Source organism: Coccinella septempunctata, chromosome 4 (genome assembly GCF_907165205.1).
Source record: "Coccinella septempunctata chromosome 4, icCocSept1.1, whole genome shotgun sequence".
Classification (NCBI taxonomy): Eukaryota; Metazoa; Arthropoda; class Insecta; order Coleoptera; family Coccinellidae; genus Coccinella; species Coccinella septempunctata.
Window position 1 is genome coordinate 37,478,925 of NC_058192.1, and position 25,137 is coordinate 37,504,061.

At 35.9% G+C, this 25,137-nt stretch overlaps 1 protein-coding gene across 1 annotated transcript in view; it reads right to left on the bottom strand.

Annotated features, from left to right (window-relative positions):
• LOC123312496 (cytoplasmic aconitate hydratase-like) overlaps positions 1 to 25,137 on the bottom strand; it is a 198,723-nt gene that overhangs the window by 157,096 nt on the left and 16,490 nt on the right. Inside the window, exon 6 of the mRNA XM_044896952.1 lies at positions 1,602 to 1,796. Coding sequence (XP_044752887.1) covers positions 1,602 to 1,796 — 195 coding nt within the window. The remainder of the gene's footprint in view (positions 1 to 1,601; positions 1,797 to 25,137) is intronic.

The following is a 25,137-nucleotide window of genomic DNA, read 5'->3' on the forward strand; positions in this document are numbered from 1 at the left end:
TGTTGTGTTTTGAATTTGAAGTGCGAACATGGGTAGCATCAACACATCCTATTACTCTGGAAAAAAACCTTCTTGTAAAAGGACTATTGAATTTGCACTATGTATATCCTCATCTTTGGTCATTTAATGAATTCGGAATATAATTTACCAATTGCTAATGAAACTGCAGTAATAATTCTTGATCCTTTCGATACATCTACATTTATGAAATTATCAACAGAAGCCAACTGACCAGCACTAGCATGAAACCTCAATGTAGCTAGCAATTGATTTATTGGGAAATATCTATATTTGTATATAAATCATTCCCCATATATGGCAAAAAAAATAACACGGTTTCTTTCGTTAAACGAAATCTTCCGGAAAAAGTTAGGTCCATTCTTTCGAAATAATTCCTTCCACGGGGAAAATATCTGGGAAATCCAAATTCGATATTGCCAAGTGCATCAAGATCATCATCAAGTAATATCTCATCTTCCAAATCATCCATTATCAATTCGAATTTTATATCAACACAAATAGAAAACACAGTTGTCAATCGAATTTGAAGTAATTCTTCAATCAACGTTTTAATCGAGCATTAATCGAGCAAATTTCTGCGTTTAGTTTAAACAACGTTTAAGGGCCTTATAATCAACATTTAGGAACGGTGCAACCCGGTTAAGGAATTAAACGTTGTTTAAGAATATAATCGTTGTTTAGACAAACGGTGCAAACGGCCATAAGTAGTTATACGTATTATCATAATTGATCAGGACATATCGAAATATTCGACAATACCTATCAACAGGGCCGCCGTCAAACCGCCGGCAAACCGGGCACCCTGACAGGGCGGCACATTATGGGGGCGGCAAATCAGTTGATAAAACGAAACCAATTTTTTCACACAAAAATTTTTTCCTTCAAAATCGAAAAGACGAACATTATTAATTATAAGAGTGAAATCGAAAAGGCGACAATTCACATAGGTTCTCAAAGTACCGAATAAAAACGCATTTCAACCAGAAATGTTGATTTCTGGGAGGGATTTAAAATACTTGAGAAGCAAGAGTACCTATCCACCCTTTACAATAGTATATCATGTTTATACGAATTGAGACTGTGGAAGATTTTAATATATCTCTTTATCTGTGGAGTTTAGAATTTCAAATTGAATCATATTGAAGTTCAGTTCTATATCTGTATTTTTCAAACGTTTCACTGTGTGTATTTTACTGTATGATACCGTCGACGGCGTAGTTAGTAGATATATAACCCACTCTTTTGTATTGCTTTTTTTCTTATCGTTTTTTTAGATTCAACATTTATTAAGGCATATCAAATTATAAAAAAGACTTATCTATAAATATCTCCATTTTGAACATGCTCTACGATATTCCATAAAGAATGATGTACCCAAACTCAATATAGTCACAGCAAGGTGGCAAAATATCATTTTGCGGGGGCGGCGAAATTTTATTTTGCCGGGCGGAAAAATATCTGGCGGCGGCCCTGCCTATCAACAAATATTCCAATAATTACCCTACACAAAATATACACATCAGTACAGTACAGGGTAAACTGTAGCAGCAGTTAACATGTAAAAATTAGGTAACACTTACCTTAGTTATTGTAAGAACAAGATCCGTCGAAGTAACATACTGATTCAAAGAACCATAAAGCTTGTAGCCAATGACTTCTGGCAGTATCATGCTTATGGATTGGCCTAACATGACTGCCTCCGCTTCTATACCTCCGACACCCCATCCTAAAACACCTAGACCGTTAATCATTGTAGTGTGGGAATCAGTTCCAACCTGGAATGGTTAAAAATCGCTAATGAATTAAAGAAATATGAATTTTTACCTAAAACAAGCCATATGCAAAAATATTCTTTTTCCAAATTATATTTGTCACCAATAATGGTGGAGACCAATTTGAGCAGATAACTAGATAAATCAAAATTTTTAGGGGCAAATTCCACATGAAGAAAATATGATTTTGAATATTCCTCGTTCACTTTTAGAACCGTTTTATGCACTCGGGTATGATTACGTTTAGGTAGGCTAGGGTTACAAACTTTCCAAAGGACCAATCCGGGAGAATTTTATGAAATTGTGTATGGGGTGAGTGGAAGGAAATCTCAATCATTTGTTGAATTCATATTCACTTTGTTGGAGTAGAATCTAAATCTTATATTTGTCGGTTTTTCACCATCAAATCACAAGAGTTTCTACATGAAAAATCGAATTTTTTCACTTTTTGTGCATGACTGCTTCAACTAAAGAAATACTCATTCGGTTTCTTTCCTTGCTACATGCTTGTACCATCATGCTCTATACGCCCTCGCAATATCCTTAGATCGTGACAACTTTTTTCTATACAAGATTGGGATTTCCGAAATTTTCAGATTTTTTGAAAAACGGGAGAAATAATGGCACCCCGGGAGGTAATGTATTCCACAAAAAAAAACAACAATATTAATAAATCTACAATTAAATAATAAATTTCCATCTAGTCGTATTAGTTTCGTAAGAATTGTTGTTGTAGGAAATTTGCTTGTTGGATTGTTGACGGGATCTTCGTGGTAGAGTTTGACGATGTCTGGCATCGCTTTCAGCCTGTTAAAGAATTTTGAGTTAAGGTTCTGAATTCTGTCTGAAATAGGTTGTATCTTAGTTTTCGCATAAGGTAGTTCGTTGGGTGGATTGTGCAATCTATTGTGCGGATGTCTTATTCTCGATATGGTTCTTAGTGCTATTCTTTCTGATGTTTCTATCAGTGGCGGCTCCTCAGAGGAGGCAGGGCCTCCCCTCATTTCACAGCCTTAAACATGTAATTTCACTGGAATATTTTCAGCTAGATAAATACAATATTTATATTCTTGGAAATATTCGTGAAATTCTCCATGTTAAATCATAACTTAGAAGATAACGCACCGCACTGCATTCCTGCGATGCTGCCCCGGTACGTAACAGCGGAACGCGGAGGCCAGGCTCCTATAGTCAAGACCAGCTATAATGGAAAATTTCAAACTTATCTTGATGTACAGAGCAGGGACCAATTTGAAAACGAATTCAAAACCACGTGACGGAGGCGAGCCTCCGGTCCAATCAGGATAAAATAATTGGTGAATTCGAATTTTCTCGTTACGCCGGCGAACCACGATCGGCTGTTTCTTTCCCATGCATTATTCCTCAGTAATCTAGCGTCAGTGTCCTCCTTTCATCTGAGTATGCGCGTACGGTTTGTGGTTTTATGGGTGTTGCGTGTTGTGCAAAGTTTGTTAGCGAGAGTAGAGAGTATGGTATGGGCTATTCATACCTATTCATATTTCGTGAAAAAAGATGGAAACTCAAACTGTGACCATTAGTAATAAGAATAATGTTAATAGGGAAAAGCAGACGATATTGTTAATTTTATTCTCATTTGAAATTTCAGCAAAATCCTACGATGACAAACTTTTTAAAACTAAAACTATAAAAACACCTCAGTCTGCTATGTAAAATTTAGATATCAATTCCAAACATAATCGTTCCTTTTGCGTACATTTCTGCAATGAATTCGAATAACTGGCAGGAAGTAGGTACAGTTCGTAATGAACTTTTTAATTGGTTTTGTTTCTCTTCTTCCAATGATAAACAGAATAGAAAGAACATCAGAAAATATTGTTTTGTCAAAATTAGGGTATTCTGATTTTAAAAATGCTCTATTATATTGAAAAACATAGAACTTGAGCTGTATGACTTCGACTGTATTGATTTTCGGAGTTCGTTTCGTTTGATTTAAATTTAACGCCTTCCTATCAGGAGTTTATCAAACTCGAATTTTGGACACTCTGTGATTTTGTTGTCAGAGGTTCATAATGGATTGAAAATAAAATTGATAAAAAAAGAAATTTAATATTGCAAAACTATTGTAAATTAGAAAATGTGCAATAATTTCAGTCCTGGCAAAAAATAACTCTCATCACCTCTACGCTGGTTATTGCTGAACGATAAATTGAAAAAAAAATATAAGTAGTCATTGACCGAAAATATTCAAATCCATTGCTCATGAAAATTTTGGCCTCCTCGATTCAAAAGACCACGAGCCGCCACTGGTTTCTATATTTTGAATAGGTGGGTTTCTGCAATTAATTGAAATATTCCAAAATTGATCTGCATATTGATTTTAGATTTTGGCGGCATTTGTAACAGAAGGACCTTTGTTTCCAATTATAAGTTGGAGAAGTGTTTTTAAGTGTGGCGTGACGAAGGGGGGGGGGCATCATGCCCCGGGCGTTACTCACAAAGGGGCGCCAAATGGTTCACAAAACAAAAAAATTTTCTGGATAATTCTAAAATATATTTCAATTCATAATATGTATATTCTTAATAAAAATAGCACATCTGTTGGAACTGATGTTTCCTCAGTCTATAGTTCCCTAGCTATCAGATATAGGTGTACCTTTTCGAATTGAGGGCCAAATCTACTTCTTATATTAACAACTTTTATTTCAATATATGTATTTGACAACTATGACAAGTTCTACTCAAAAAAAACATTACACACTGACAACTCGACGATCAACATATATTCGAAAAACAAAGTAGGGGGATTCTTAATTCCAACACACTCCCACCTTGTGTCATTCATACATCGAAGTAATGACACAATCAATGTCCAAATCTTTCAGGAACTTTTACAGGTCTTCCTGATCTCGTTCTAACTACCGGATCTCTAGTTAACGATCTTTTTGATAACTGTTCCTCTTCACCTTTGGTATGATTATCGCTTTTCTTTTCTGTCACTGCTGGTCTTGGTGAATCTAATGACCTTTTCATTTCCAGTAATGAAATACGTTGTACTGGTCTCAGTAATTCACCTGTGGCAGTTTTCAACTTGACCAACCTCACTCTTCCATCACGTCCAGAAATAGTTTCAACAACTCGACCTATGGGCCATTCCAATTTCTTTTTATTGAAATCCGAGATCAGAACAATATCTCCAATTCCGATTGTTTCACTTGAGGTTTTCTTCGAGAAGAGAGTAAGTCGGCCTAAATATTCTGACTTGAATCTTCTGTTCAAATCATTTTTTAGTTTCAAACGATACTTGAATCGTCTGCTAAGATCTTTGGCTTCAACTTAATCAAGATCAGTTACTCCAACTTCTTTGATGTCTTGTAAGAACATTGCTGGTGTGAGAACAATACAATCGTTTGGATCTTCGGACATGTATGTCAATGGGCGAGCGTTCAGAACTGCTTCACAATCACAAAGAACAGTCTGCAGTTCTTCGAAATCAAGACTTGTTTTCCCAAGAGTTCTTCGTAACAAATCTTTCAATAATCTTATAAGCCGCTCCCACCAACCTCCCCACCACGCAGCTGTAGGAGGATTCAGCTTCCATTTTATTTGGTGTAATTTCGTACAGTTTTCAGCTACTTCCAACCAGTTTATTTCTTGCAAGGCATTTGCACATCCAACGAAATTCGTTCCGCAATCTGTATAGATTGTTGAAGGTCTACCTCGACGAGCGATGAATCTTCTCAATGTCTGTAGAAACGCATTACTTGACAAGGACGATGTTAATTCAAGATGAACAGCTCGATAGACAGCACAAGTATATAAAACAATCCACACTTTCTCATTTGATTTAAGGTACAAAGGTCCTGCTAAATCTATGCCCACAATCTCGAATACAGCAGCATCACGGACTCTGTTTTCTGGTAAACTTATGGCAGGACATTTGAGAAGTTTGCATCTAAATCGCTTACAAGAGATGCAACCACTGATAACGGATCTAATAGTGCGTCTACTTTTAAGAATCCAATAATTCGCTCTGAGAATACTCATCAATCCTTGTACTCCAACATGATTATTCTTTATATGTTCTTCGAAAATCAAACGTTTCACAACTTCATGGTTTGTGGGCAATACAAATGGCATACGAAAATCCTCTGCATCGGTTCTATCTGAAATTTTTGTTCGCAATCTGATCAGTCCTTGGTTATCAGTAAAGGGACATAATGATGATAATTTGGGATCTTCTACAGACTCAAAACTTTCTTCTTGTATGAAACGAATTACTAGTTTTCTTGATACTTCCAGTTCATCGACAGTCAGAAATTCAGTCTTCAGTATTTTTCTTTCTGCTATTATTGACAAATCGTTTGATCCATGCAACCATCTTGACGATTTTGCTGAACTTCGAAAAGTACTTGTAGTACCATACAAAATCTTTAGACACCGACAACGAGGAAACAACAGTTTTTCTTCTTTCGCAGTTTATTTCCTCTTCATTACTATCAAAATTCTGACTAGGCCATTGGGAAATTGGATCACACAACCATTTTGGACCCTCCCACCATCTTCCATCAGCTAGTGATTTAGCAGAACATCCTCGTGATGGAAGATCTGCAGGATTCATATCACCAGGAACATGGTACCAGTCTATAGGTTTAGAAAAACGTTTTATTTCTTCAACACGGTTCCAGATGAATGGTTTCCAATTTTCTTTCCTTTTGATCCAAGATAAAACAGTTGAGGAGTCTGACCAAAAAAATGCTTGAAGGTTGATTTCATAGTTTGTCTGGAAATTTCGAAATATTCTCACTCCAATTGTTGCAGCCAAAAGTTCGAGACGTGGTATGGTTAATTTTTTAATAGGTGCTACTCTAGATTTTCCTTCGATTAATCTCAAAACCACTTGACCATCACCAGTTTCTGTTCTGAGAAAAATACAAGCTGCATAGGCATCTGCACTTGCATCACAGAAAACATGTACAGATTGAGTGGTCAATATAGTGGAATCTAAAGATATCCACCGAGGAATCTTAACGGATGTCAAATAGGGTAGTTCTTGTAACCACTTCAGGAATAATTCTTGAACTACTTCATCAACTTCCAAATCCCATCCCAATTTCGTAGACCAAGTCCTTTGGAGCAAAATTTTTGGGATCAGTGTCACTGGACATGAGAAACCAATTGGATCAAACAGTTTGTGTGCTGCAGATAATATAGTTCGTTTAGTTATCAGTCCTACATCCATTTTATCAAACCATTCTAGAGAAAGTTCTAAGGTGTCCAATTTACGATTCCAGATGAGTCAAAGGATGTTACTTTTTGCTTCGACTTCGACATTTTCTGGCAAAGAATGCTCCCACCCTCTCAACTCGAACTTTCCATCAGCCAGAATTTTAGTTGACTGTTCAATAAATTGGTTGAGAGCTTCTTCGTTTTGTACACTTATAAGAAGATTGTCAACGTAAAATGACTTCAATAATTTCGAAATAACTTCGGGACTATAGGAGTTTTCTTCATGAATTGATTCTCTTAGAGTTTCCTGCAGATGAAATTCGAGGACTGCTCCCAATAGAAAAGGACTGCAAGTTACTCCAAATACGACACGGGCATGTCTATAAATTTTTATTTTTCCGTTTTTATCATACCAAAGAAACTTCAGAAAGTTTCTATCGTTTTCTTGTAATCCAATCTGAAGAAATGCCTTTCTTATATCAGCTGTGATTCCTATCTTATCTAAGCGGAAACGTAGAATCATAGATGGAATTAATTCAATGAGGTTGATTCCTTTCTCAAGGCACTGATTCAAAGATGGTTGATTCTTTGCTCCTGACGAAGCATCAAAAACTGGACGTACAGGTGTTGTGGTACTACTGGGCTTATATACTGGATGATGAGGTAAAAAATGACCAGACTGAGATGATGTTTCAAGAGGTTCATTTTCTGACGAACATTCTATAACTCCTTGAGCTAACCAATTGTCGAAGACGCTATCGTAGACGTTATAGAAATTATCCTTTTTCAACTTTTTCACAGTGTGGAGGAGTCTTTTATAGGATAAATCGAAGTTGGATGATAAAGGGGGATGACCTTCAATCCAAGGCATACACACTTCATATCGCCTGTCATCTCTTCGTTTAACTGTTGTTAGAAAATATTCCATAACAAGTTTTTCTTGTTCCCGTTGTGATTCAGATCTTTCAGGAGCTTGAATACCAAGGACATCTAGGTTCCATAAGTCACATATGGACACATTTTTCGAAAACATTGAAGTTACAAGAAGTGATGTCTTAGATGAGTATTCTGATTTCAGTTTTCCCATGAGTGTCCAACCTAGTAATGTATGAACCGCTATAAGTCCACAATCCAAATCTTGTTTACGTCCGGAAAAAAGTTTTCCGGCTATGTCGGCACCAACCAAAACATCAATTGTCCCATCTGTAGTATCAGTAATTTCTACTCCCATTTGTTTCAGTTCATCCAGCCAAGGTCCCTTTTTCACTGAGCTTATGTGGTTGCAAATCAATGGTTGATCCAAAACTTCGAAGTTGCAACAGTAGTCTTCAGTAAGACTTTGAAGAGAAATTCTGAAGCATCTATGACTCACAGATTCAGTTTGTGTTCCTCCAAAAAGTGAATGTACTAGCTGTTCTTCTCGAACTGGAGGGTACCCCATCTCTTCGGCAATTTTTCTTGTAATATATGACTTGTGGGATCCAGTATAGATCAAGAGTCTTACTCGGCGACATTCTTTGTCCCCCCTCAGTTCTACTACTATGGTTTGCAAAAAAATTTCGGGAAAAGTGTGGTTGGACAGACTGTGTTCATCAATTTTTAAGTTTGGCTCTTTCAAATTCCTATCATTAGAACTCGATGATGACTCGACATCGTTTTTGGGACACATAATAACACAATGTCTACCTTGACATCTGTGGCATTTTTCTCGAGAGCGGCATCTTCGAGCTATATGACCAAATTTGGTGCATAGGTGGCAACAAGCATTTTCTGACAATTTCTGTTTCCTTTCTGCAAAACTGAGTTTCAACACTTCCTTACATTGATCAGTTGAATGTGAATTTTTGCAAAACACACATCGTGGAACTCCTTTGTTGTACAATTCAGAAGCAGTGGGTACATTAGAACTAGTACGTATGCTCCTATCTTCAGGCTTTCGTCTGTCTTTGAAACTGGACACCGCGAGATGAATTCTGTCTTCGTTCATCACTTCTTCTCTCAGAAAATTCATGGGAGCATCAAGACGCTTCTTCAAACTGCACTCTGATGAATAGAACTGACTTCTATGCCATGCTCGAATTAAATCTTCTCCTAGGCATGATTCAACCAAAGGGTATAGCATCGCAGCGCAGGTATCTGATTTTACACCCAGACTTTCTAATGCTCTCAATTGTGATTCAATTTTGTCAAAAAATGTTGATAGTTTATTTTTGGTATTCAGATTCATCAAAACTAGCTTGAGAAGTTCTCGGACATAAACTTCTATTAACAAATCTTCTCTTCCAAATCTTTGTTTCAAACTATCCACTGCTTTAACATAGTTACCTTTAGAAGCAGGGTAACTTTCCACAATTTGTCTAGCTCGAGAGCCTGGTGTGGTAGCTTGAACTAAATATTGTAGTTTATCCTCCTCTTCTATATCAGAATCTTCATCAATTCTGCTGAATTGATTCCAAAATCCAAGCCAATCTTTCGTTTCACCACCAAACTGTCTGAATTGAAGTTTGGGAATCTTCAATTTGCTTCTGGATTCTGATTTCTTGGAGACACTGCTTTGACATATTAACTTATCGAAACTACATTTTATCTTGTGATATTGAGAACTCATCGTATTCATCAATTCCACTTCTGCATTCATATTCGCTTCTTCTTCTCCTGCATCCAACATTATATCAATCATGAGTTGATTCAGTTCAGATACTTGAAGCATTATTTCATCCAAGACTTTGATGCTACTCTGTATTTCTAGGATATCGCATTTTTCTTTGGAGAAATCTTCTTTCAACTTATCATAGATCCTTATAAAAGCTGTTCTTTGTAGAGCTAAGGCTTTCTTGGTTTTTTCCATACCTGTAATAGAGGGTCCTGTCACGGTCGCCATATGTTGGAACTGATGTTTCCTCAGTCTATAGTTCCCTAGCTATCAGATATGGGTGTACCTTTTCGAATTGAGGGCCAAATCTACTTCTTATATTAACAACTTTTATTTCAATATATGTATTTGACAACTATGACAAGTTCTACTCAAAAAAACATTACACACTGACAACTCGACGATCAACATATATTCGAAAAACAAAGTAGGGGGATTCTTAATTTCAACAATATCTTTTCTATTGGTAGGGCTGACTCTACCCGTATCTGTCGAAATACGAATCGCGAGGACGGACGAAAGGCGAATCAGCCTGCAAAGGTCAATCTACCTACAAGGTAAATCTATGGGCTTACATATAGAACATACAGTATAGAAAAAAGTTGAAATTCAGTTCAAAGCCGATTAGAAGGGTGTTGACGTAGAAGGTGGCAAAGTCAAGACAGAACTGGGTCCGTTAGCAGTGGCGTATCGATAAATTGATGGAATAGATAAAGTTAAGAAAAGATAATTTAAAATAATTTCAACTTTTGTACCACAACGTTGTGTAATCAATCGGAATAAGAGAATTCGAATTAATTTGGGATAATTGAAACGAGGTATCGCTGGAACCTTCATACATTGTTGCAGCCGTGCTGCAGAGGCGATTATTAGGTGGAAATATGACACTCTAAGGCGCTTGAGATCAGGCGGTATCAAGTCGCAGGAATTTAAATAATAACCAGCTCAATAAGAGTTGAAAGAGTTAGTGTCACTCAGTCAGAAAATCTGCAGATATTGATACAATGTACGTTTTCGGAGATCAACCTGCGATCGCCGGCCTATGTAATAATTCCAATATCCGGTGATAAGGACTTCAGAACGGGTGAAAACGGTCAGTCATGTAGATTAAGGAAGATTTATTAGTCTGGAGACCCTGAGAGAAAAACAGTTCTCAGAATTCGAAGAAGCCGAAATTTTCTTGTAACCACCGAGTTGGGAACACTGATTTTTCAACTCAGCAAGAATGATCGTCCAATAATTTCGATTTTTGGACGTTTTGGTACCACCCATAGCGTGGGAGAGAAAGACCGGGGGAAGAAGTACCTCGGAAATGTTAGTCAGTCGGTCCGGCGACGTGATCTATAAAATATCGAAAAAAAATATACCCCTTCGAGTCGGTACAGAATAGTAGAGAAATTATAAGTCTTTTGTAGAGACAGTCATTAAAGAAAGAGAAAAGAGACTTAGAATAAATAGGTTAGCACGAAGTAAGAGAAAAATATAGGTAGATCACGGAGTAGAATCGGACACTTGGTCGGCTCATAAATATTTGGAAAAGTTGCGTATAAAGAAAAGTCCAGTCCTTTGTTTTTGTTGGTTTTGTTCAAGTAGAAACGGAATATCGGGAAAAAGTTAGTTTTATGCGGAATCAGTAAAGTAGTATTCGAGGAGTGATCGTTTATTTTGGAATTGTAGTAAGACCAGATTGTGTTGGAATTTTGGATATGGTCGAAACGTAATGCGTTAAACGTTTGCGACGAAAAAGTGCGGGAAGTTCGGTTGAGTTTAACGAATTCGCAGATTTGTGCGGGTAAAGTCTGGTGTCGAAAAGTTCTTCATCGACAGCGTCAGACAAACAGCAGTCGCAGAAAAGGTAGAAAGTTTCAATTTTTGTTTGTCCAGATTCCTGAAAGCACCTCTATAATTCATTGATTAAGTATTATTATTGCGCGCTAAGTTGGGAAGTTGAATTTTAATCCAAGATTTTGTTATGAAAAATATGGTTTATTGTTTTGTGCTCCGTTTGCATGTGTTTAAGAAATTGAAGATTTTTTTTTGTTGGTCGTCTTCGACCGAGTATGTGTTTGTAGAGAAGTTCTAATTTTATTTTCCAATAGATTTATTTGATAAAGTTTTCGTGAGTTTCATTTAAACTTTCTCCCCAGAAATAATTTCAACCTCAAGACCTGTCCTTCGCGTGACGGGCCGAATCCACATTTTTACATCTTTCCCCTTTCGAGGGCATTCAATTTGTGTATTTAACATCTTAAAAATAATCACCCCATGAACAGTGGAAAGCCGCTCTTCCATTGATCAAGATACGGGGTGCAATATTACACTGATGACAGCGGTGGGATTTAACCCTTTCAGTCACGAATTTTTGTTGTGTCATTGAAAAAATATTGGACCTGTGGAATCTTCCCTACAATTTTAATTAGAACTTTTCATATGTTCATTTCACCCCCAAAACGCCCCTATCCGGAGTTATGGCATTATCCCAAATGAGGACAAGGTGATCAGAAGGTTGTCGAATAAAATATTAATATGTATGTCCTCAAATGAGGACGCGGTGACCGAAAGGGTTAAGTTGATTTTCTGGGGTAGAATACTAAATTCTTTTACTTGAGAAGTTTTTCATTTTCAATCGGCGCCATTTTAGAAGTATTGAGAGAATTTTGTTTTAAGAATTTTTGAGGTTGATTAAGGGTTGATTGTATTCCTGATAAAAAGGAAGGACAATTAGAAGAAAATTTCCTTAATTCGAATTGACCTCTTTGCAAAAGCGCAATCAACTCTTTCAGTAAGCGCTTTGCCCCATCCAATGTGGAACTCCCATTGACAATGTCATCCACATATGTATCTTCAAGTGAGGCCTGTGAAGGCAAAGGAAAATCTGCGCCTTCATCCTCAGCTAATTGAATGAGTGTGCGTAACGCAAGATATGGAGCGCTATTAACACCGTAAGTTACTGTGAGCAATCTATAGCCCTGGGGATTTTCATCGACTGGAACTCTCCAAATGATGCTTTGGTAATCAGCGAATCTTAATTCGAATCATGCGATTCGAATCGATCGATTCGATCGTTGTGGCATTTCGAAAAGAAAATTTTTCTTATGAAAATGCTAGCAAAGTGCTGGCGAATGCTGAAGAAAAAACTGAAAAATCTCATATAGATTCGGAATAATTGGAAATTTAATTTTCCGGGCCAACTTATGTGCAGCCCGGAAAACCCAGTATTTTTCATCGAAATTTCTAAAATAGTAAATGCTAGCGAAATGCTGGCGAATGCTGAAGAAAAAACTGAAAAACCTCATGTAGATTTGGAAAAATTGAAGTTTGAATTTTTCGGGCCAACTTATGTGCAGCCCGGGAAACCTAGCATTTCTCATCGATATTTCGAAAATAGTAAATGCTAGCGAAATGCTGGCGAATGCTGAAAAAAAACTGAAAAATCTCATATAGGTTTGTAAACATTGAAATTTGAATTTTCCGAGTTAATTTATGTGCAGCTCAGAAAACCCAGCATATTTCCAAAATCAAAAATGCTAGCGAAATCTGGGGAAATGCTAAAAAATCTCATATAGATTTGTAAAAATTGGAAATTGAATTTTCCGGTCCAACATATATGTAGCCCAGGCAATCAAGCATTATTCATCGATATTTTACAAAAATGCAATGCTAGCGAAGTGATGTCAAGTTCTGAAGAGAAAACTGAAAAATCTCATATAGGTTTGGAAAAATTGGAAATTGAATTTTCTTGGCCCCCTTATGTGCACCACGTAAAAGTCAGCAATTTTCATTGATATCAAGCTATGTGCGGGCGAATGACCAGTACCTCTAGATAAATGGTTGATTAAATTTGCCAGGGCACTTTGTTCGAAAAAAAAACCATTTTGATGAACAGCTTTATTGTTCCAGCAGTAAGACAATCCGTCCTTTAGTTATTAGTTGGCCGTGAATAAACGAAATTCATTTTTCCGCTATTGATGTTTTTATTGTTAAGTCCAAAATAAGACATTTGTAGTCATCGAACAATATAGCATATGTACGAGTTCTAACAGAGGTTAGTGTAACGGGGTACCATACAATTGGGCGTATGATACAAATCACAAAATACCTCCATTGTATATTCAATGATGATTTCTAAATATAGTACATTGTCATACACCTTTTCACTATGCACTAGTTGCTATATTCTGTGTTCATCTCGAAATTATGTGTGAAACAAAAAACCAGAGCAGATTTTCTTTTTGGGACACAAGATATCCCCTACGTCTTCCAGTTTTTTTTTTTCTCATTATGACCATTACGTGTACCATAAAATTACCAACAATTCAAAGAACCCAACTTTTGAATCTAAGTTGGACGTTATCTAATGAATGAATGAATTTTTTCTAAAATAAAAGTTTTCTTCATATTTTCTCGTATACTACGTCGTAATTTGATGTCCAAATATTAAAGAAAATCTGTGAAGGTTTGAACATTAGGTACTTTGGCTGAATACAACTCTGTTTGAAAGATCCACAGATGTGTAGTGTCATAGATTCAGCTTTTTATTCTGCGGGAAAGTATGTTTCTGGGTGGCATAGCTCGTTATAAAAACTCAAAATGGCTATATTTTTTTGTCATGGCCGAATCAAAACAAGTTTTAGTGCCAATTCTTGGTGAAGAATCTTGGAAACGGCATCATGTCTATTTTTGTACTCCGTGCCCGCGAACTTCTGACATCCCCCGGTGATGTGCTGGATAGTTTCATGTGTCGCACAGCCATAACGACAAACTGTAATACAGGGAGTTTTTGGAGGGAAGCAATCTCAACCAGAAACTCATGAGTTATTCGAAGTAAAAATAAAAAGTGTTGATAACACACATAAATTTAAAATCAATATGTTGAATCAAGATAAAATCTGCAATTATATTCCTCGTATTAATGATTCATCTTGTATAAATAATTTGAAGCAAAGTAATATTGTGATTCACGATAAGAATTTGTCAAATGCTCCAAATGAAATTGAACTACTTCTAGGAGCAGATATATTTGGTCATTTATTAACTGGTAGAAAATATCACCTTGATGGTGGCCTTGTAGCGCTCGAAACATATTTGGGATAGACACTCATTGGACAGTACGACACAAAAAAACGCAAGGAGACTATATTTTCTGGATTTTCCGAATTGTCAATACCAGACTTATGGGAGTTAGAATTACTTGGTATAAAAGATTCGGTACAAGTAAAATCAAATGAAATTCTAGAAGAGCAAGCTTTGATCCATTTCAATGATACTATTACTATAAATGACGAAAAAAGATATGAAATTAAATTACCTTGGTAGCAAGATCACTTGAATATTTTCGATAATAAGGAAATGGCTCTTAGTAGATTAGAGTCCAATACAAAAAGATTGCTGAGTTTGAAAAAATATGATGATTATTCGATGAATGGGAAGGATTGGTCACTTGAGGAAGTGACAGACGAGAAAGAAATGAGACAAGAAAATTCATTATTTGTCGCACCATGCAGTCATTAAAGAATCAAGTGCAACTACTAAAATTCGCCCAGTTTCCGATGCATCAGCTAGAGACAAGGATGGGAATGCATTAAATGGTTGCTTGAAAAAGGGTCCGAATTTTCTGGAATAAATCCCATCATTGCTTTTAAAATTTCGCATCAATGCAATTGGCATAGTTTCTGATATAAAAAGATCGTTTTTTCAGATAAGTATATGTCCAGAAGATAGAGATTATTCAAGATTTTTCTGATGTAGAAACTATTGAGAAAAGAAAACTAAAATATACAAGCATTGCAGAGTAGTGTTCGGTGTCAAGTGCAGTCCATTTATTTCGTCAGCTACGATTAGTTATCATTTGAATAATGTTGCAGTAAAGTTGAAATAGACGGCAGTGGCGGCTGGTCGGTGAGGGCTATAGGGCTACAGCCCTCCATACAAGAAATCACAAGAAATCAATCCTTTTATGCTATTTATCTTCTCATACGATTTTTAATGAAAATATTACATTCCACGGTTATTTATATAATTTATAAATGTGAAACTTTCATGCGACTCATGCAGTTTTGTTTATTTCAATCATAATCTAGCAGTTCGTCCCTGCATGGGCGATGAATCGTATAGCCCCGAATTTGTGCATTCGGACAGTCATTCGGCTCCAGCCGCAACTCTTCGTGTCGGTCGTTTTAAGGAGTAAAAGGGCTACGATAAAAGTCGCCCCTATCATCCGCTTCAGTCTAGCCGCTGCCCGCTAGCGAATTGACAACCTAGCGTGTGTTCGTATTTGTTTACGTTTTGAAATAATGCCGGACAATAGTGTTCAAAATATTTTAAACACTGATTTCGCGAGGCTTTCGCTGGCGGAAAAAAACCGTATTAAACTGCTGGGTAGACCGACTCCCGATTTGAATATAACCTAGGCAGATAAAACTCCAAAAACTTCTTACACAAGACAAGTGTATAACAAGTGATAACGTATGGGCAAGGGCAGGATTTAGAGATTTGAAGCACCTTAATGAAAAAATTAAGAAGCATGAGCTATCTGCCTAGCATTGATATTGTTCGACAGAATTAGCTGTTCTGGTTACGACTAATATCGCTGCTCAATTAGATTCAGCTTACCGGAATAATATTATTAAGCACAACGAGCAAGTAGATGAGAACGGGTATGTTTTAAAAAGAATTATAAATTGCATCAAATTTTGCGGAAAACTAGTTTTAAAATTTCATATTTTTATTATTTTTCTAAAAGTAGCCCCCTACTGAACTAGATCACGAGCCGCCACTGATAGACGGCGAAAAAACTGAAAAATTCATTTTACGTAGATAACTGTGTAACAAGTGTAACAAATGAATCAGAATGCGCAAAATTTATCAAAGAAGCAACATTTATCATGTCGTCTACAAAGTTCAACTTACGAGGATGGATATACAATTCACAAAAATCTAAGGAAATTTCTGATCAAATGAACGTAGTTGGAGTACTAGGACTACTTTGGAATATACAAGAAGATACATTATTTTGTGATATGCATAGCATGTCTGATTCTCAAATTGTATTGACTAAACGAAGTTTGCTATCAGTGGCACAAAAAATTTTTTATTCAATTGGTTTCTTGTGTCCAGTATTATTGATTCCCAAATTATTATTACAGGAAACTTGGCAACTTAAGATTGGCTGGTATCAAGAATTGCCGTCTGAAATATCTAAAAAATTTCAATGCTGGGTAAAACAACTAGATTCATTAGTTCATTGTAAAATTCCAAGGACACTTTGTGGAAATTCAAATTTAGAAAATTCTTCAAACTCGACCATCCACGTATTTTGTGACGCTAATAAATCAGCATATGCAAGTTGCATATTTCTAAGAACCATTATTAATGGAGTGATTTCAGTCAGTATCATTCTTGCTAAATCAAGACTAGCTCCAAAAAATATCATTTTACCTAGACTGGAATTATTGGCATTGCTAGGTGTCAGACTATACATAACTGTTACAAAAATAAGAGAATTTTGCGATATGAAGACTTACTTCTGGAGTGATTCAATGGTGGCATTGACCTGGATACGAACAAAAGGACAATGGAAAACTTTTGAGGAAAACAGGGTTAAAGAAATAAGGCTATTTACAAATACAGATGATTGGTATCATGTTCCAGGCAAAATCAATCTAGCAGATCTGGCTTCCAGAGGCTGCAATGCCAGAACTTTGCTGGAAACTAAGTGGTGGTTTGGTCCAACATGGTTAAAAAATAATATTTTGTGCAGAAGAAGCGAATTCAGAAAAAAGGAATACAACACAAGTTCTTATATCAAGAGTGTATAAAACAACTGAAGAATTTCAATAGATTACTTAGAATGGTGCAAGAATCGGTAAAGATCTTAGTTCCTTAAATTTGGAGACTTTTCAAGATGAAAATAAATTATGGAGAATAAGGTCAAGACTCATTCTGGGAGATTTCGAAGAAAATTTCAAATATCCTATTCTACTTCCTAGTAAGCATGTTCTGGTCAATAGACTCATAGAATATCGTATACTCAATCGTCATACATTGTTGAGTATTCTGAGGGAGAAATTCTGGATATTAAAGGGTAGGAAAACTGTGAGAGAAGTAATTTCAAAATGCTGTATATGTAAAAGATATACCAGTAAACCTATAGAGACACCTTTTGCACCTTTACCTAAAAATAGAATAACATGTGGAAAAGCTTTCAATGTGGTAGGTATAGATTTGGCTGGACCCCTGTATCTCAAAGATAAAAGGAAAACGTGGCTAGTATTATTCACATGCGGAGTTATATATATATTTGGTTCATAGCCTCGACTTTCGACATTGGCCAACATTACAATGCTACATTTACTTATTATAACATTATACAAAAAATCATTTTATTTAGATATAATAATAAGATGGTGTCAATGAATTGGTATTCTTCTTTCTTCTATGGGGTTGATCCAGTAACAAGGAGACTTGAATTTATATCTTCAATCCCATCCCACATATATGCTCATATAATAGATTGTATACAAATTCGTCCTTCAATCCTAACAGAAAGCCAAGACTGTAAGGCTGCAGTTGAGATAGGTGACGGCTCAATTTTGACATTAGATTATCGTGATGATGTCTGTCGTTCTCACAATGAAGCACCATATGTTCCAAAGTTCCTTCGCTACCACAATCGCATAAGGAACTTTCTCGAGCACCGATCTTATGTAGATATTGAAAGCTGAGACCATGTGCACTCCTCAGACGACACATAACTCTTATGAACTTTCTTCCTCTTGTGCTATACTGAAACCATCTTTTATGGAGGGGAGTTGGTTCTATGTTTTTATAATATTTTCCCTTTTGTATATATCTGAAAGTTTGAGACCATAAGCTTTCACAGGACCTCTTTATCACAGGGAACATATCAGTATGGGTTCCTTTATCATCATAAAGTGGTGGCAACAATGTCGCTTCTTTTGCCATCTTGTCAACCATCTCGTTGCCGAAAATACCGACATGAGCTTTGACCAAGACGAAATATATATTTTTATTAATTTGTCTCAATGAGAATAAGGTTTTAAGTATCTCTGCATGTATATGGCTAAAATTGGAGTCGAGCTTCATCTTTCTGAGTGAGTGGATAGCACTACGGCTATCAGATAGAATGGCAAAATTATTGGATGGTATACTGCTATTTTCAGATAAAATATACTTGAGTGCCATCTCTATTGCTATCATTTCAGCGGTGTATACTGAGAATGATCCGCACAATGATTTCTTAACTGAAGTTCCTGATGTCATATCATATATTGCACATCCCACTTTATTGTCCAGTTTAGAAGCATCAGTATAAATGTGATAAAAGCCCGCAAAATGGTTGTTCATAACCAATTTGAAATCCACTATTTCTGAACCAGGTTTATAGTTGGGTAAGCATGTATCAACTCTTTGCAATAGTACATCAAAGTCAGTTGAGTAAATTATCAATTTAGATGATTTGAAAGTATTGTCCTGCGTGTTAATGAGCTCTTCATAACATTTAATAAGGAAAGGATCTTTTTTTATTTTCCAGTATCGATTAGTGAGTGTTAAAATGTATAATTGATGTAGTTTTTTCATAAGATCAGGAGAAGAAGTATCTTTCTTGATAAGAAACTTGCAAGTAAGAAATTTTCTTCTGAAGTTCAAGGGAAGTTCTCCCGCCTCTGAGAGCACCACTTCATTTGTGGTGCAGTTGAGGAGTCCGAGACAGATTTTAATAGCCTTTCTCTGGAGAATATCTATCTTTTTCAGATGAATTTCAGAGGCGCTTCCATAAAAGTAACATCCATAATCGATTTTTGAGCGAATTAAGTTGTTATATAACATAATAGAAATGTTTTGATCTGCACCCCAATTTGGATGACAAATGCTTCTCAGGATGTTAATGGATTGGTTTAATTCTAATCTAAGTCTGTCGATGTGATCTCTCCAAAGAAGTTTTCTATCTAAAGTGATTCCTAGGAATTTTAAAGATTTGACATGAGAATATATTTTATTATTGAGGTTTATTGATTCTGGAGGATCGAACGACGTTTTCTTCGTGAATGTGCAAACAACTGTTTTGCTCTGAGATAATTCCTGACCTTTCAGGAATAGATATTTTTCAAATGCATTCAGAGCTACAGAAAGCAGGTTTCGACATTCTTCAAATGTCTTAGATGCCACATACAGAAGGATATCGTCAGCATACTGAAGGATTTTTAAGGATGGACAGAATATTTTTTCCAATCTATGGAATACTATTACAAAGAGTAATGGGGATAGTATTCCGCCTTGTGGTAGTCCTTTGCTGGTGATCCGAGGGCCCAGAATAGTTGATCCTACTCTCAAGAAGATTTTTCTGTTGTTATATAAATTGAAGACTAGTTTGGAAAATTTATTGCTTAGGCCAATATTTATTATTTCTCTTCTCATGTCTTGTAGTGAAATATTATCATAAGCTTTCTTCACATCAGCAAACACGGCCATGAGGTATTCTCCATGAGTATTGGCAGTGTAGATGTCTGTTATGAGAGCCGCAACATTATCCTGTGTAGAATGTCCCTTCCTGAAACCAAATTGTATCCGGGGAAACATATCTTTTGATTCCATCCACCATTCCAATCTGAACTTGAGTATTCTCTCAAAGGTCTTCATTACACAAGATCCCAAAGCTATTGGTCTATAAGAATCTGCTCTTTTAGGGTCCTTGTTAGGTTTTAAGATAGGAACCACTACATATTCTTTCCATTGTGGGGGAAATTCACCTGTTTCCCATATTTGATTGAATATATGGAGGAGCATACATTTAGCATTCAATGGAAGATGAGATAACATGATATATTGGATATTGTCTAAGCCAGGTGAAGTATTTGGGTTATTTTTTAATGAACGCTCGAGTTCCTCAAGGGTAAATGGCCTGCACATGAGATCCTCCGGACTCGCTCTATCATACGAGTGGATGTGCTCATCTTGAGTGTATACAGAGTCAGGTGTGATAGCACTTAAAAATTCTTCACTCCAATTTCCTAAGACCAAAGGGTGTCTAGGTCAATGTAGAGTCCTAGTCTAATCTACATTCATCCAATTGTCAAAATGACAAGGTAACGTACGTTCAAAAAAATTCGTCGTCAAGTAGGCTATGAAATTTTGAAGGCTGGTGTTCGGTGGCTGAACGTATGTCTTTCCTTGAATTACTTCATCTTCCCAAAATGTAAACAATGATGACATTAACCTATATATCGTAATTTTGTAAGGAAAGGCACTTTTTGGAAAAAGTTACATGTAAATTTCACCCAACGTGCGAAAAGCATTCCTTTCATTGAGTAAGATGACAAGAATCCAAACAATCTGAGGCGGTTAGAAAAATTCTTCGTAAAAATTTTAACCGTCCACTATTTTCATACGTAAGAGACATGAGTCTTGAATTGATCGTGGTATTATGTTTTTTTTTTGTAAGAAGGTTCTAGCTACTTCAGTCATATGAATAAATCACAGTAAGAATCTCAATAATATGTTTATTAATTCTCTATAAATATTGAATTGATTCAGTCATTACTGAAAATCCATGACTAAATCGAAAGAACTGAATTACATGAAAATAGCTATTGGACAATTTATTAAAATTCAACTCAGCTATAAAAAGGCATGATGTTTTCTCCTTCATAAGGTTCTGCTATTAAATTTCCATAAAAGAAAGGAGGTCCACATTTTGCTTTTGACTGATGCATACTGAACTCCAATTTTTCTTGGATGCTACAAGGTTAGGTAATCACAACCTTTTCAGTTTTCTGATAACATGTCAATCTTTATGGAAACAAATGGATATCTTTTTTTCAAAATCGGGTGGCATATGCCAACGGATACTCCAGCCACTTGAGATAAAACTTGAACAGAGGTTTGTCGAGCTTCTGTCATGATGTTTTCATTATTGCTGAACTCTGGAGTTTTCTTCTTTGGTCGACCACTTCCTTTTTTATTTGAACATACCTGTTTCGTCAACACATCGCAAAACAGTACAATGGAAAAATTCATACTTAATAATCTACAGCAACATAGGCTTCTATGAAGTCGCCGGAACAGAATATTTCCATTCTCATTCAATTTTCTTTCCAATTTTGTAGTAGGATTGAATAATAAAGGCTTTTTACACGTCCGTAAAAACCATCTTTATAATTTGCTGATAATTTTAATTCAACAACAATCCAAAATGCTTAAATGACAGTTCACCTGGAAAATAGTATAGCACGAGCTAAGAATTACGTTTAGGCACGAAATATCGACGTCCAAAATTCCATAGCCTACTTGACGACGAATTTTTTTGAACGCACGTTATTTCTATGATGACAATTTTAAAATTAGTCACGAAAATTTTAGTGTTGTCTCTGACTGAACATCAGATAGATAGGTCTCAATCAAAAAACACTTCTCGAGCATCTTTTTTGAAGAATGAAGATTCTGTCAGCTTCAACCGAATTCGACCAGAAGATAATTCCATACCTGAGCCTGGACTGCACATAGGCATGGTATGCTGTCAGTGCCGCATCAATACCAATAGTTCTCGACAGACCTCTCAAAGCATAGCAATATCTTGCCAGGCCTGTTGCCACATGTTCAATTTGTGACCTCCAATTTAGGTTCTGATCAATTTGCACTCCTAGGAATGATATGGACTCTTCAGCTGCAATACATTCATTGTTATAAGTGACATTCAAAACATCCTGTTGCCTCCCATCTCTGAATAAAATCATCTTTGTTTTGTTGATGTTCATTTTAAGGTCATTTTTTCTAAACCATTCATCCATGTTTTTTAAGTCCTCCTCCAAACGAGCTTTACATTCATTAGTAGTGGTACCTGAACAAATCACCGATACATCATCAGCAAACATTATAGTATTATTTGTTGTGACTTGAATTAAATCGTTGGTGTAGATTATATATAGTAGTGGGCCTAGTATCGAGCCCTGAGGTACACCTCTCTCTATTTGAATTGCATCAGAGATTATTCGTTTTCATCTATTCCCCTCTCTAATGTCCTTTGTATTCTATTTATTAGGTATGATCTAAATAGCTCTGATGCGGTGCCTCTTATTCCATATTTTTCCACTTTTTTCAGCAATATACCATGATTCACTCTATCAAAGTCTTTTGATAGGTCCAAACAGAGTGCCGCTGTTTTTTTTTATTTTTGTTGAGAGATTTTATGTTTGAATTTAAAGCTTGATATAATGCATTTATTGTTGATCTTCCCCGTCTGTAACCACATTGTTGTTGTACCAAGATATTTTCTTCCTCAAGAAAGTATATTATTTTATCAAAAATTATTTTCTCAAAAATTTTATTCACATTAGAGAGAATAGATATTGGTCGGTAATTATCATAGCTGTTAATATCTCCCTGCCTGTGTATTGGTTTGATCCAAGCTTCTTTAAGGACTTGTGGATATTTCCCTGTTTTTAATATTGAATTAATTATATGCGTTAATGGTTTTGTCAATAGTGGAGCACTTTTTTTTTAATAGGTCAATGGGAATCTCATCATATCCCACTGATTTTTTATTCTTTAACTGTTTGCTGTAGTTGTACATTTCTTGCTCTAAAACAGGTCTCAGAAAAATACTCTTATCACATGATCTTATGTTCAAAACTTCATTTGTTATTTGTTTGTCATTCTTAGTTCTTAGATCATATTTCCAGTTCTGGGATTTTGTTTTTAATACATTGTATGTTTTGATGTAGTATATTCATAAATGTATTAACTTCTCGTGGTTGAGATATCGTCTTAGATGGAGAATATGGTTGATACTAATACCTCTGCCCCATTTGTTTGGATCCATTACACTTTCCTTTGATTCAAGTGGTACATAAAGTTTGAAAGAACTTGAAAGAACTTTTGTACATATCCTTTTTTGTTTTCATTTCTTCGCATGAAATATCTATGTTAAATGTTTCAGTAATATAATTTCTTACTTTTTCTACTTCTTAAAATGTACTATTTTCCAACGAGTGAATTTTCGCTTCAGCATGTATCGCTAAACACCTCGCATTAATCGCCATATATCTAAAAAACGTTTGAACGTAGAAAAAATTGCTTCGGACAAAATTTGTAGAAAATGTTATGCTCTACAACTTTTATAATGAATGCGAAAAAGATTTGAAGCCCATGTAATTAACCACATATATCTTAATCTGACACGCTCGAATATGTACAATGATGGTTTTTTTTTTACTATTCTGACAGGCTGTCCTAGGCAATCCCCCCTATACATATACAGGCCTAATTGTTGGTAGAGGTACTCTGCAAGGACCAAGGTATGTCCCCTTATATTAATCTGACACGCTCGAGTAAATCCCGAATTTCCCTCTTCGGCTCCCCAACTAATAGTGCATTTTGGGACTTCGAAGTTCTTTGATTTGCTATCGCATTATACTCCCTTTTGTTCGCTTTGAAATTCCGCATTATTGTTCGCTTTGCGATTTTCGCTTACGCATTTAATTTGTGTTTTCAATACCGCATAAAACCAAAATTGGAGCAGATTTCCCGCAGCCAAGGGTCCCTGTGAAGAGCTGGGATTTGGAGCAGAGCCCCAAGAGATCGCAGTTCGCTGTTTGGTAAGTCATCTCCGTTGACCGCATGTTATTCCCTTTTAAATATTTTCATACAGGGTGTTTCATGAGTCGTTGGCCATAGCCCAAAGGTGAATGGAGGTCATCCAGGCCTTTCAGAAAACTTGCTAATTTCGTATCATAATGCTATTAGTTTCAGAGATTAGGGGTGATTCATAAATATTGACCTAAATTTGCGATATCCATAACTCTGGAATGCAAGGTCCGATTTCGATCATATTCTGTTCAATTCTTCTTCATTTTAAACCCTCAGCACATACCGAGTGTTCGTAAAAAAGTGTTTAAGAGAATGCATAGTCGAGCTGTCAATTCTTTTGAAATTACATATTGAATTTAAATACAAATGATTGAAACCCTTCCCTTGAAATTGGAAAATGTAATCCGTAAGTGTATTTGCTTCATAACACACATAACTATTAAAATTTATTCTTCCGAAAAACCTCAATCTTTTTATTTCCTTTCATAAAACAACAATGAAACCGGAACCGGACGAATTCATGTTTTATGTCATTTATTCGAAATGCGGTCCTGTTTTTATTCATTTGGTGATATTATTATTCATTGTCTTCGGTCGAGATTTTAGTTTTTTTTTAATTCTGTTCAAATCTTTTTCATTTTAACCCATAATAACCTAGTGTTACACATATGTAACGCAAATTTCACTGGTAAATCTATTTTATTTCTCAGTAACTGTAGCTATTAGCGTTACATATATGTAACACCATTCTTCTCAAACAAAAACTATACAATTTTCAAACAGAAATTGAGTTGTTTTTGTCTTGTACACTCTATAAAGAATATTTATTCAATTAGAATAGTGATCATAACTCAGGTTATGAGTTAAGGTTAAAGCCTC